The 14,067-nt window shown below is 37.0% G+C and overlaps 1 protein-coding gene across 1 annotated transcript in view; it reads left to right on the plus strand.

The window, feature by feature from the left end:
• SLC25A12 (solute carrier family 25 member 12) overlaps positions 1–14,067 on the plus strand; it is a 47,844-nt gene that overhangs the window by 26,447 nt on the left and 7,330 nt on the right. The window contains exons 10-13 of the mRNA XM_054381414.1: positions 3,862–3,946; positions 4,408–4,566; positions 6,832–6,884; positions 7,079–7,159. Coding sequence (XP_054237389.1) covers positions 3,862–3,946; positions 4,408–4,566; positions 6,832–6,884; positions 7,079–7,159 — 378 coding nt within the window. The remainder of the gene's footprint in view (positions 1–3,861; positions 3,947–4,407; positions 4,567–6,831; positions 6,885–7,078; positions 7,160–14,067) is intronic.

Consider the following 14,067-nt stretch of genomic DNA (forward strand, 5'->3'; position numbering starts at 1 on the left):
GACCAAACAATATGGAGGTGTTCAGTATTTCCACCACAGTTACTGAGTACCATGCTGCTCACTTTCAGGAGTGTAGCTTGCTAGTTTGTGCTAAAAGTAGATGTAGATTTCGGGGGTTTATCATCACTATATTTTTGGTTCAATATCTCATCCAAGAGGTTTTCTTTTGCAAGATCTGTTTGATGCTAGTTGAGTTGTGAATGAAATTTTACCTTGACCTTCATCTGAGGTTGAACCTGAAGTTTTGCTTATATTGAAGCTAGCAACATAATATGTTATCTGCTGTGCTGCTAATAGAAATTCCAATCCATTCCACATTAGTTCTAGGGAAATCCTTTTCGTGGAGCATTTTGTAGGTGAGTGTTGTCACAAAAGTAGTTCAGGAGGAATTACCTCAACTGTTAATAATGTAGAAGATAATAATGCACTTGAGAAAATCCTTGAAACAGTTACACATCAGATGCAGGAAGAAAGGCATACATACTTGGTGAATTACATGTTTGCATGTTGATGCTTATTATGCAAAATGAAACAAATAATAGGATCTGGTCTTAAAAGTTTCTGATGAGAAATCTTCCCTTTAACTGTTAAAACTTGATTAGAAACTGCTGTTCCACATAGAGCTTTACACTCTCAAGTAAGCTTTACAAGAAAATATAGTAGTGTTCATCTGAACCAGCACATTTTGCTGCAAGAGTATCTCCACATCCCCTTTCCCTCTGTAATATACAAAAGGAAGTAGGATATCTAATATGTAAGATTATGGTATAAGCATATCCCATAGTTCTGATTAAATACATATTTGTGTTGAGTAGATAAATACAGTTTCTCATCTTGAAGATTCCCATTTTCTTACACTGTCTAAACAACTCCAATTCTCTCTGTCTGTCTGAAAAGTTCATGAGGTGCCTCTTAAGACATCCAAGGCCTCTGATTCCCAAGTGGGCATAGCCTCGTTTGGGCTGGGTTCTGCTCCCAGCTGCCCACACCTTTCCTGTTATGCAGAGAGCTGAGCTTCTTACCAATCAGCTGCTGAATGGCCACATCTTGGATTTATGGCAGTCTGACCCTGGCGATAAGTCATGTTAAAAGGCTGCTACTGAGTCATGGTGATTTAGCAACTGATTCCCAAGCAACTCACCCATCTGGGCTGTTAGGGTAGGAGGACATGCAGCTGGCAGGAGTACCTTTATTGGCCATCCTAAGATACACTGTCACCCTTGAAGTGAAATTCCTATTCTACACCCTGGTGATGCCAGTGACACATAGTACCTCTGCAAGGATGGGCTGAAACAAAGCAGCAGCTCAGTGGTAGAGTTGCCAGTGCCTTGTTCGCCATATGAATGCCAGTGGGTGAGGGGTCCCAGGAGTCTGTATGAAAATGAAAGCTTGTGTTTGTAAAGCCTTTTATTTCTCAGCTCGTTTTTTAGACTTATTACAAAGAGGTTCCTTTAAGCAGGTAAATCCACTATAAAATCTAGGATATGTATCAGTGACAGAAAGATTTTTAATTAACTCAGTTGCAATGGTTGAAAAATTTGCCTATAAGCAATACAGCAAGTTTTCCATAGGTAAGTGTATTTTTTTTTCCATATATAAGTGTATTTTGGTTACTGTTGTTACAAGTGGATTTGATCATTCAATTGGCTTTCAAACAAATTGGTCTGAAACATGGTCTCTGGTCTGCTCTTAATCTTACCAGTGTGTAAGATTACCAATTAGATGTATCAGGGACAATGAAATGTGTCCAAATCCCACTTAGTGGTAACAGTGGTAATCTTCCTATGGATTCCTGAAGACAAGAACAGTGGAATTGATTGATGCAGAAATGTGTATACATTTGCCCAGAGTAACGAGAAATACTTTTGATGAAGTTTTATAATTACATTCCTAACTGCCAGCTTCGTTTTTAATTGATGTCTTTGTGGCTCTCACCTTTTTGAGTTGACAAAGAACCCTAATTTGTTTTGGTTTACATTTCAGAATTACTTTGTAGCTTGGCACTGTTACAAAATGAGCTCACTGATAAAAGTTTCACACATTGCTAGAATACAATGTACTCTTTTCACATTCATAATACCTTGTGTTTTCATCCTACTCCTATGTTGAGAGGTCAGAAGAAAGCATTTGTTTAATTTTCTTTGTTTTATAAGGAGCAGCCTTATCCTAAGTGAACCATAGATTACCTTATTTAACGGGATTGATAAAATTAAAGCTATTCCTTTGTGGAAGAGAGAATATCATTCCAGGGAGGTCCAGCTGTTCCTAGAAAATGAAAACAAGCTTCTAATCACTTTTTTATTACTTAAAAATTCCTTCTTAAAGAAAATTCTACATTTTTGCATAAACTCTATCTTTGTAGGTTTGCTGGAAATGGAAATTAGTCTGCTTTCAGCCATGTTTACTTTATTGTCAATTTTTTCATTGTGTAAGATTTTCTTAAAGCCTAGCAGCTGAATATCCTATGGGGATGACAGCTACAGTAATTTTCTGTTTATAAATATTCATGATTTGAAAGTTATAGCATTAATTACATTCATTTACATATCCATCTGAACACACAAATAAACTGCAAACTTTGTGGGTGCTTATTTAATAATATAAGAGTGCCATTTCCTTCACAAAGAATTTGATTTTTAACATCCAGTGACATATTCATTAAGATTAATGTCTGAATGTAATGATTGGATTTTGATGAGAACTCTGTGGAGCTTAGATGGAAAAGAATAAACTTAAACCAGCTCAAATGAAGCAGGTGTGCTAAGTAGGAGAAATTTTTGAATGAAGAAATAGTCCTGCTTCTAAGCTTTTTTGGGGTATTACTATTGCATGTGTGTTTTGTTTACATGAAATAAAAGAAATATCTCTGTATTTTAGAATTTATTTTTGTTGGTATTTTGTTTTTATTGTGGTTTTGATTTGTTTGGGTTTTTTTTAAGTTTAGGAAAAGTTAGTGTTTTGAAACTACTGAGGACATTTCTTCAGATTTATTGTTTCTCTTTGCTTCTCAAGGCAATATATTTGATTTACACTTTTTTATGCTGGTCCATATGTACAGTTTATTTTGGTGCTACCCAGAATTTCTCTGTAAAAGTTTGTTACTGAGGGAGGAAAACGTCTTGTGAAAGGCAATTGTACCAGCTATATCTTTTTCTTCTTTGGAAAATCTGCGTAAAATCTACAGATAACAATCCCATCTCAATCTCATAGTCTTTTGCCCTATCTTGTGCACATACAGTGCAACATTACACAAGACAGGTTTTGCATATCCAGTGTAATGCCAGTCCAGATACTGAGGTACATGCTGTCTTTCTGTGGCTATTCCACTTTCCAGAGCTTCAATAAGATGAGCATAATTTAGTCAAGAAACATGTGTGTGTGTGTGATAGTCTTGAAGAATTCATAATGTGCATCAGACCAAAGCTTCCTGTAGCACTCTGAGGGCTGTATACATTCTAACTGTGCTTCAGAAGTGCTTCTGATTAACAGTACAGGACGCTTTCAAGAAAAACAGGTTTGTCTTTGGAGATGTGCTGTAGGGAGGAATGGTGGGGAGCCTGGGGTGGCATTGAAGCCTGGGTTGTTGGAAGGCTTTTTGCTTAATGAGCTGGTTGTAAGCTGAAATGCGAATTCAGGTGTTTCGCATTCATGTAAATAGTGTAAATATTGTAAATAGTATCTCCATTTAAATTTCCTATTATGTGTGGAGCATTTTTATTTTACTCCTTTTGGGAAGGGTGAAATATATTTTCTGTCCACTCTAAAACTAAACTAAGACAATTAGGCATAGTGGAATTTAAACAGTAAAAGTTTTTTTCTTGCCATAATGTAAAGCTTTTTTTTTTTTTTTCCCTCGCACAGCAATCTTTTGGAGAGTTAGGCAGGCCTGTCTGGCTCCAGGTAGCTGAGTCAGCTTACAGGTTCACTTTGGGCTCAGTTGCCGGAGGTGAGTAATATTTCTGGTTTGTGTTTTCAGGCTTTGGTTAGTTTAAACACTGTTTTGCCAGACTACTTGGTCTCATCTGAAGTGCATTTCTTGGCTATACATATGAAGAATTGTAGAGTGGAATTGCTTTTGGTTGTGCCATTCCCTTTATTTCCTTACCACTTTTGGCTTTAGTAGCCCTCTAATGTCCTCTGAAATGCTAGTCCAGTAACAGATTTCCTTACTAGTAATGCAGATTGGTTTTCTTTGTTCTACACACCTGGTTTTATATAAGTGTAATATATTCTCCTTGCAACTTACTTGTAGGCTTTCAGTACTGCCCTTTTTTACACATATCAGAGATCCCACCAGCTTTATATATTCTTTGTGTTTAAATAACTGTTGTGGAAAGTCATCATAGTAACTATATACTACACCAGCAATGGTGTTGCAGAAATAATACTCCAGCTATTTTCTTACAGCTGTTGGTGCTACTGCGGTGTATCCCATAGACTTGGTGAAAACTCGTATGCAGAATCAACGCTCCACTGGTTCAGTCGTGGGAGAGTTGATGTATAAAAACAGCTTTGACTGCTTTAAAAAGGTTTTGCGTTTTGAAGGCTTTTTTGGTCTTTACAGAGGTAAGTGGATAAAAAATTACATATTTCAAATCAAGGATTTTCTGGCCCTTTCTTTTTTTTTAATACTTCAACGGCTGGTTTCTTGTGGGAAAACCAGGAACCTTGATATCACATACCATTTTCCCTCTGTTTCATAGAGCACAATACTTATCTTCCCTTGAGCACTGTTCATCATAAACAATTGCCGGGAAATAGTGGTCATTTTTTTGTTAGTGCAAATACTCCTTGAGTTACATTTATGAGACCATTTCTACAGTGCTGTTCTACAGTATTGATTTTTCTCTTCCCACCTCCCCATCTCCTCCCCTGCATGGTTTTCCATGGCAGCTTGTGAAATTCATCATTTATTATTATTTTTGGTTTATAACCTTTCTCAAACACTTTGAATGATTTAATTGCTAAGTTAAAAACAATGCTTTACAGTTGAGAAAAAAATGTGCTTGCTTGTTAAACATTTTAATAGTTTTTTTTAAAAAACTGTCTTTAAGACCATATAGCATGAGTTCATGTAGTTGTTTTGAAAATGTTGGAATTAATTGTCACCATGTGTAGTAAGGTCTTGAACTCATAGAATTAAATGGTCTGTGGAATTACATTAAACTTAACAACAGAAACTTCTGTGGAGTTGACTCTGGGTCTGTTACTGAGTGGGTTCTTATACTCCTGAGATGGATTATCCTGATTGTATTGTAATATGGCAGTACAATGTAGTAATTTGCTGCATTTTTTAAAAAGAGAACTGGATGCATACTGGAAACTTTGTTTTTAAATAAAAGCTTTGAATTTTTGATCAGGAAAACTAGGACATTTTGAATACTGGCAACTAACCTCAGAACTGATGAAGTACAGTCTAATGTCCCTCACTAGGACCATGAAGGGTCCTAGGTTCTCTGGCACACCAAATGTGTGTGCCCAATGAGTTCAGCTGCGTGAAAGGGCATGGGAGATTGTCTTGTGGTGTTTTCTCTGGTAATTTTGGTTTTTTAAAGTGTAGGCACTGTGGAGCTGGATTTTCTTTACAAGATAGATCAGAGATTCAGGCTGGGAGGGCAGCATTTCTTTTTGTTACTGTCAACCTTTTTTTAAAATTTAATAATTACCTTTCCTCAGCATAGGAAGTCTGTAAATCATACAGAAAGCACTGTGTTGGAAGAAGACACCACACTGCATATATTGACAGCTGCATTTTCTATTTAAGTATGTTTGCTCTGAGTTTCTTTTTAATGAAGCAGTATGAAAATTCTGCAGGCTGAGTACTTTTGGTCATTTTGAACATGTTAAAATTAAATTTTAGCTACTATTCTTTCCACTCAATGGATAGTGGAAAACTGTGTCAATACAGTGTTGTCACTTATCTGGTATTTGATGTAGTTAGTATGGGATTTTTATGTTAGTTAACTGGCAAACACACTCGACAAACTGTTATTCCCTAACAAAGGAATAACAGTAGGAAATGAACACGTAATAAAAAAAAGACTTTTAAGTTTTATAATATATGCATATGCCAAAAGATTTATAATCCTCTATGTTAGGAAGTTAAGACTGCCATCTACTGATTTTTTTTCATAAACCTATTAGTTCCTAGAAATGTGTATGTGCTTTTGTCCAATGGCAGTTCATATTAACAGTAGCTCTTTTCCAGGTGCAAGACCTTTTCAAAATTGGTTTCTGTCTGCTAATACTTACTCTTGGTGGGATAAAAATACCCCCAAGTAATGGGGTTTAAAGAACTTCGTGTGACCATGTTGGACTGAATAAGAGAAAATCCTTCATATCCTTAGCTGACTGGAGCCTTCAGAAAACTGAGATTAGTGATTCAAGTTAAATGAGTTGGTAATTTATCATAGTCACGTACATATCTCACAATTACTCTCCTATTTTAAAAAGTAACTGCAGGCTTTGGGGGGACAATGATACTAAGGGACAAAAAAAGTTGCATGACCTCTTGCATAGTAGACATATACAAGGTACTTGTTCAGTCTTTATCCTTTTTTTCCATCTGTATAGCAACAGCATCAGTCTTGACTTCATTGCAGAAGACAGATTTGGTTATCACGTCATTTTAATTACCATTTTCCAAAGAAAGTTTAATATGAAATTGTATTAGTATGAATATGAAGTGCTCAAGCAGCATCACATATGTAAATGCCATCCACCTCAACGGATGTTCCCATGTGCAGAAGTATATATCTGTAAAGCTCTTATAAAATGCTAGTGTCTGTATTAGGAAGATAATGTTGCCTTACAATGTCTTTGTCTCTATAGGCTTGTTACCACAGCTGATAGGTGTTGCTCCAGAAAAGGCTATTAAGCTGACTGTACGTATCTTTTTTTCTTTTTTTTCCTGGCATCCTTTTGTTTGTTAACACGCACAGGGTTTATTTCCTAAAATGTGTGAAAGATGACCACTTACAAACACTCTTAATATATATGGTTACAGATGTACTTGATATATGTTAATAAAGAGGAAAAACAACTTAAACTTTTATGTAATGTATTTTATCTTTATTAGGTTAATGACTTTGTCAGAGACAAATTTACTAAGAAAGATGGTTCCATTCCACTCCCCGCAGAGGTCCTTGCTGGAGGCTGTGTAAGTACCAGTCCTGTATTCCTAGGAAAAATTGAATCTCAGTCGTGTGCGGTGTAGTTGGAATGACAGTTAATGGGTGTGCTTTGTCAGCTTGCACAGAACTGTATTTTTTTTCCTCCCAGTCACAAGAATGAAAAAAAAAGTACTTTTTCTATTTGGAAAGCTTTGTGTACTTCTGAGTTGGGTTCTCTTAGAATTATGTGCTTGAAAAACTTCTTTCAATCCAGTTTCTAACTTTAGTTTCAGTGGTGGTTTTAATCACAAAAGGCTGAAGAGAGGTTGACTTTTCTGCCTTTCCATACTTTTTCTGGGGCTGGCATTCACAGTTAGTTTGGAAAGATACAGATAGTCCTTGAGAAAGGATTGTAGATAAATTCATTGAGCTAGAACACTTTTAAAAGAATCTATTTCTTACTGAAAGTTTTAAGAAGAAAAAGAAACACACATACCAACGTGCTGTATGTGAAATTTTTCTGTTTGTGAAAGTATGTAAATTCTAAGCTGTATACTGTTACAGATAAGAGGTATGAGTGAATTTTCTGTTTAAATTACTTCGTATAAAACGTGGCTGCATTACAACATCGTCTAAATGGAGTTTTAAAAAAATAGTGTTTTCATTGAGAATGAGGGCTGTAATTCAGTGGATCTGTAAATGGTTATAATTGATACTGATGATAGATTTTTTTGTTGTTGTTTTGCACATTGGCTAATTTCATTTATGGGATTCCCCAACAGTTGTTAGCCCTATAAAATGTTTAAGGCTTTAGTTAGGGTTCTTTTGTAGCAGAGAACACTAATGACTTCCAGTTGAGTAGGCTGACAAGCTGGTATAAAACCGCCTCAACTTACAACAAAACCTAGGGCAGAAAGGTTGTTGACCTCTGCAAACTCTTAATTCAAAGAAGCAGCCCTGAAGGGACACTGCTTATAGTTCTCCCTGATTGAATTTGGCAGCCTGGTACATGCTTGAGTCTTCACCTGTCAGTGCACAAAGTTTATTTCTGAGAAATGTGAGAAAGCAGCTGTGATGTATAACTAGCAAAAGACTAACCTTTTTCTGGAAAGCTCAATAACACAGAAAGCACATACAGGTCATTTGTAAGAGAAGTGAATATAATTCATTGGTGGTTTCCTCTATATTGTGGTTAAATTCATAGTTAAAATCAAACATCTGATAATGAGTTTTATTGCTTTACATTATTTTGTACTAAAATGCATAATAACTAAATTGTATCTACTCTGGAGGTTTTTTCACTCTTAATAGGTGCTCCTTTTTCAAAATAACCTTTTGCCTTACAGTAGTGAACATGCAGTAATTGGGGAGAAATCTGAGCTTCAGATAAGCTTTCAGAAATTTGGATGTTTCTACAAAGCTGAGCAGATTTATAAAATGTCCAAACACAACCCTTTCCTTCTATCTGACTGTCCTAGCTGATATCTCCTTTTTCAAGATAATACCTACTGCAACCAGTCTGGGAGAATTTTAAACAAAGCTGGCTTTCACAGGAGAGGAGTTGGGCACAGTTTAGCAACCTTAGAAATGCTAATTTCTTTGCTAGCCTACTCTGGACCATGTGATATCTTATAATTTGATAACTTTTCTGTCTGTACTGTGGCATAGTTCTGTTTTACCAATTTTGCTTCTTCCTAAATATCAGAAGCTTTATTAGCAAGCCTTTATAAGCTTTATATTAGCAAGCCAAACTTTTTAAGTTTATTCCAAAAGTTTGAAAGTATTAGTTGATTAAAGCACCAGCAAGTTCATATGTTAAATCTTTCTCATCCTTAGTCCTTTTCATCCTCATTGTGACAGCTCTTCTGTTTTGACTTGCTTGGAAATAGTGTTGATCTTTGTACTTCTGGCGTTGATCGTATATACAAAATATTATGATGAGTACCCAACAATTACGTCCAAGCTTAGTCCATTTTTATATGCAGGGGCACACAGGACTTTCTGTTGGGGTGATTCTACTTTTTGTTTTAGTTTTCCCTTTATTCTATTCCTTTGCTCTCTGTTAGTACAAAATGCTAGGTTACTGTGACACTATTTTTTTTTTTTTATATGCCAGAATTATTTTCACCATTTGAATTTGGGAGACTTTTCTTTGTTTTTCGACACTTAAATATTTTGCTATTAGTACACTGTAAGTATAGGCTAAATTCAAAACATACTTTTCATGTTGTCATAACATCAGGAGAAACAACATTATGCCTGTATGTATTTCTCAGATTTATTTATTACTATCTCTATCACTTGCCTGTGTTTAGTGTTGAACCTTGTGATTACTAGAAATAATGCAGCTTTTCATCATTTCTGGTAGTGGATGAGCAAGTGGAGCAAGCTATATTTTCAGCCATTTTATAGTTTCCAGCAGAGGTTTTCCTGACCTTTCAAGGCCCACCCTCTTGTGAACCATGCAAAAGCACATTGTGCATGCCGTAGTCCTCAACCAGGAATAAGAAGAATTCCTGGGAGGAAGTGGAGGCAGCTTGGGAAGGGCTTCAGCAGACCTACCAAATTCTGTTCTCTGGATGGCAGTGCCATATCAAAGTCTGCATACGGTGTTACAGTTGTCTAAGACCCACACATGAGAACAGGTGAAACCTTTGACATTAAGACAGTAGCGATTCAAGAGAAGCTGTGTAGGCTATTTGTATCCTGAGCTCTGTGGTGTCTGCAGGAAGCGCTATAGCGTCCAGCAAAGGGGCTGCCCACAGATATGGCCACCTCCAGAAATGGTAACTGAGGGAGTGCATCCCTTTGGCCAAAATCTTGCTTCTCAGGCTCCAATTAATGTTCCTGTAGCATTATGGAATAAATTCCCATTTCCAGTGAGAGGAAGTGTCTTCATTCTCACAGTCATTAACAAAGACATCTGCACATGCAGGGGTCTGTTTATGTGGTCAGCTGCCTGTCTGTTGTCTTTCCTTCCTTACTTCAAGGCGGGGACCTCCCACAGTAAGGCAGCCCATGCCCTTGTGCTCCTTGAAACCCACCTGCTCGCTGCTGGGCAATGTAAATGTCACTGGGAAGTAGAGGGTCTGCTCTGTCAGAGCCCAAATATTCCCAGCTGCTCTCAAGCTGTATGTGTATTTGAAATCTGCAGGACAGCTACATGGGGCAGCTCAGTTACAGCAGTCAGGTCATACCTGTCACTGAAAGGGCTCTGATCCCTGATGGAAACTGATATCCTTGTCTTCCTGCCTTTCTGAGACTATACTGGTTTGTTAATCATCAGCAGTGCTATCTGCACTTAGGCATGTTCATGGCAAACAATTTCTTTCCCTACTGTTACTGTAATTAATCGAATTACATTTCATTGTAATTCAGTGATTAGCCTGCATTCCTGCCTTTGGAGCTTCCAGCTACCATTAGCTTTGAGTTGCAGGGGACTGAGTGAGGCTTTGGCAATGCTTTCCTGTGTCTCCGCAGCAGCTGGAGAAGCAGAGAGCGCATACCTGATACGGACAGTGCTTCTCAAAGGAACTTACACGCATGACGCATGTGAGTACATGGTGAAGAGCAAGGTGCTGCAGGGCGGCTGTAGGTCCTCAGCTGGGAAGTGATGTTGAAGTAGACATCTAATGCTATGTAAATGATTCATGAGTACTGTTACAGGCAAAGATGCTGTGATTTTGAGCTGTAATTCCTATGAGTTACACAGCAGAAAAAGGGATGCTTCCCATCAACACGGTGACGGTGCTGAGCGTTTTGAATGGATGAATCCTATTTTATCAGAAAGATGTTTCTGAATCATGCTGCAAGAAGGAAGAGGACGTGGGGTGCCAGGCAGAAAAGGTCTAAGAACCTTTGCTGGAGGTGTAGGCAGTACATCTGCTGATGATTAGGGGTGGAGGGTGTGTGTATGTTTGCACATACATACCCCTGGAGTCTAAATTTATCTCTGATTTTAAAAATCCTATATGTATTAATGTTAAATATAACATTTAGTCTAACTATTTTGCTGTATTTATAGAAAAATAATTTTCATAAGTGTTTATACATTGATACCCACAAACGTATTTATAAGCTTATCAGGCAAACAGGAATATGTAAAATTATTATTTAAAAAAATTAAATGCATCTGGTTTTATTTAACAAACACAGAAATACAGAATTACATATGTAAGTAGTTTTCCTTCAAAATCTTTAAGATAGTCTACTTCTTTAATTCTCCTTCTATTTGTTTAAAGTATATTAAAACTTTGCTGCTCTATATTGATCTCAACTGTGGATATTTAAAGTTAGGGAAAAATTCACTCTTAGAAACAGCAAGATTACTGTAGGTGCACAAGCAATGACAGCTTTGCCTTGAGAAAGAAGTGTAAGTTCTTTTGATGTTTTGACTGTCTAAAGTAACATATTTTACCTGCTTGTATGGGATATAGTTGTGGTCCAGGATGTGGTGGCTTCAAAAGAGGAAGGAAGGAAGGGCTTGAAGTAGGCCTCTCCCCCTTTGTAGCATATGCCTCTCGGGTGGAATTGGAAAGGGCAAGAGGTCTCATGTTGCGGGGTCATTTGTGTATTTCCTTCAGCCTTTGGCATGTCATGGGGCGTTTGCTGTGGGATCTCAACTACATCTTTTCTCTCATAACCTTTGCTGTCAGATTTAGTTCCTTTATTTGCTCCTTGTAGAGTTATTTTACATGACATTAAGGTTAAGTAGAAGCTTTTATTGCTGGTATTTTTGATGTGTATGAATAACCTCCATTCAGAAACAGATTTGTCAACTTTTTTAAAGTGTCTGTTGTAATTTATGTGTGAAGGGAGGTTTTGGGGTTTTTTTGGGGGTGGGAAGAGGAGTAAATCTAGATTTAGTGCACCTTCTCCAAAAGAAATTCAAGGACCGCAATATATACTGTGTGCATATACACGTACATGTGTGTTTAGCAAAGCTGACAGCTGAAGTAAGATATTTTGAAAAAGAATGACAGTGATTGTGAATGACTTGCACAATAGCATGGGGATTTTCATGCAACCCTGCACACTGCCAGATCATTTTTACTTGGAGGTCCTTTGTGTCATTTTCCTCTGCACCCTCTCCTGGGAGTGCTCTTCTTCGTCTCCCCAGACAACGCACTTCTCAGCATCACACATTCTTCCTCACAGAGATAAGTAACCATTTACTTGATACAAACAAAAGAAAAAGCCCAACCTTGCATTAATAATAATAATAGAAAAGAAGACGGTGAAAAAGTAAGTTTTCTTGTGTTACATGTTTTGTATTGAATCAATACTTGTCTTTACTGGACTTGCAGTGTGTTTAAGGACCTAACGCATTCACACAACTCCGGTGAAGTCAGTGCTCTTCTTCTCATGAATCAAACTGCTACTGTGCAGAAAAGTTTGCCAAGCTCTGTGTAGAAGAGTATGAGAAGTCAAGACTTGGATCAAAGTACATATCATGTAGAGGGAGTATTTAACTTGACAACTGCATCTCTTTTTGATAAAGCTGCCTGTTTATAAAGTTTGTCAACACTATACATGCTCAATGTTCAAAGTGATAATGTAATCAAAGAGCTTTTCAAATGTTTTCCTACTGATAATATAAGCATATGTTAGGGTTTTCCTTTTATTTTGCTCAATAACCTGACAAAGTAATATTTTAATCTTAATATTGTGATATGATTCTGTGTTAACTATATAGAATGTGTAACATTGTGTGTATATATATATATAGTTAGTATTGCTACTGAATTATTAAAATGTGTTGTGTTTAGAGTCTTCCCCTTTCATTTCTGATTTTTATAGAAAGGTAGGCAGTTGTGTACCTAGGAAAGGAGAATGTTAATTGCAGGAAGATTGAATTCAGGGTAGGAAATAGAAATGTTTACAAATTGGCCTATTTGTGTTTCTGTGGTTGGCGTTAGGCAAATAGGAAGAGTTATTTTAGCTGCTCGGCAGGATGTGTTGATTTAGAACATTAAAAATAAAAAATGGAGTTTCACGTATGTGTAAACAAAGAATGCATATTTAATAGGCAGGTAGATGGTAATTGTCTAGAGGGAGTTAATTCCTAGCGTCCTCTAAATTTAAAGTTATTTGAATTTTTTTGTGTGGTTGGTTCTGTTGGGTAGTAAGAGCATTCTGCTTTGTGTTTTATCTACTAAAATTACTTTTAAAATGATGCAGGGAAACGATAAATGTAATTTGATTTTCTGTTTAATGCAATACAAGCAAAACATTGTTGTTTAACAGAACTTGCCAGATGCAAATTTCATAAATTTTACTTACATTGGAACTATGCCTAGCAGGACAGCCATTTCATCTTGCATGCATAGGTGTGTATGAACTGGGAAGGAAAAGGTGAGATTAAAGAGAGTCTGAAGAATGGCTTTGGACACAAGTGGTGTCAGATAACTGAGTAAACACAAGTGCAGTAAGTCTAAGGAACAGAGATACCAGTTTGGCTGGTCTGGGAGTTCTAGTGATCTTCCTGATGGTTGCAATAAATGTCCCCAGAAATGTAGGCTTTGATTTTATTATTTTTTTTTTTCCAAGCAAGACGAAGAAGCAAGGAAATAAAGATTAAGAACCTAGACTGATTGAGTGGGAAATGTTAAAGGCAGCAACTAATACAGTGGAGATAATGAAAAAAGCAGGGGTTGATCTCCCACTGTTTGGGTCAGAGTGCTTCAGCAAAGCCATAACAATGATTCCATATTGAGTGAAGTAAATAAATACAATAAAAGGAGGGCAGTGTGCTCAGTAAAAGTTAGTGAAATATCAGGTGCTTGGTCAGTGAAGGTTTTGATGCTTCATGCCCTCCCATCCCATAGACACTTGATCATTCCCAGTAAGAGCTGTTGAGGTTTTCAGTGTTCGTCTCAAATCTAGAATAATTCAAGTTGCCAACTTCTAAGGCGTGCTTCAGGGTTAATTTCAAGTTTATTCTGCCTGCTGCTGG

Source organism: Indicator indicator, chromosome 5, assembly GCF_027791375.1.
Source record: "Indicator indicator isolate 239-I01 chromosome 5, UM_Iind_1.1, whole genome shotgun sequence".
NCBI lineage: Eukaryota > Metazoa > Chordata > Aves > Piciformes > Indicatoridae > Indicator > Indicator indicator.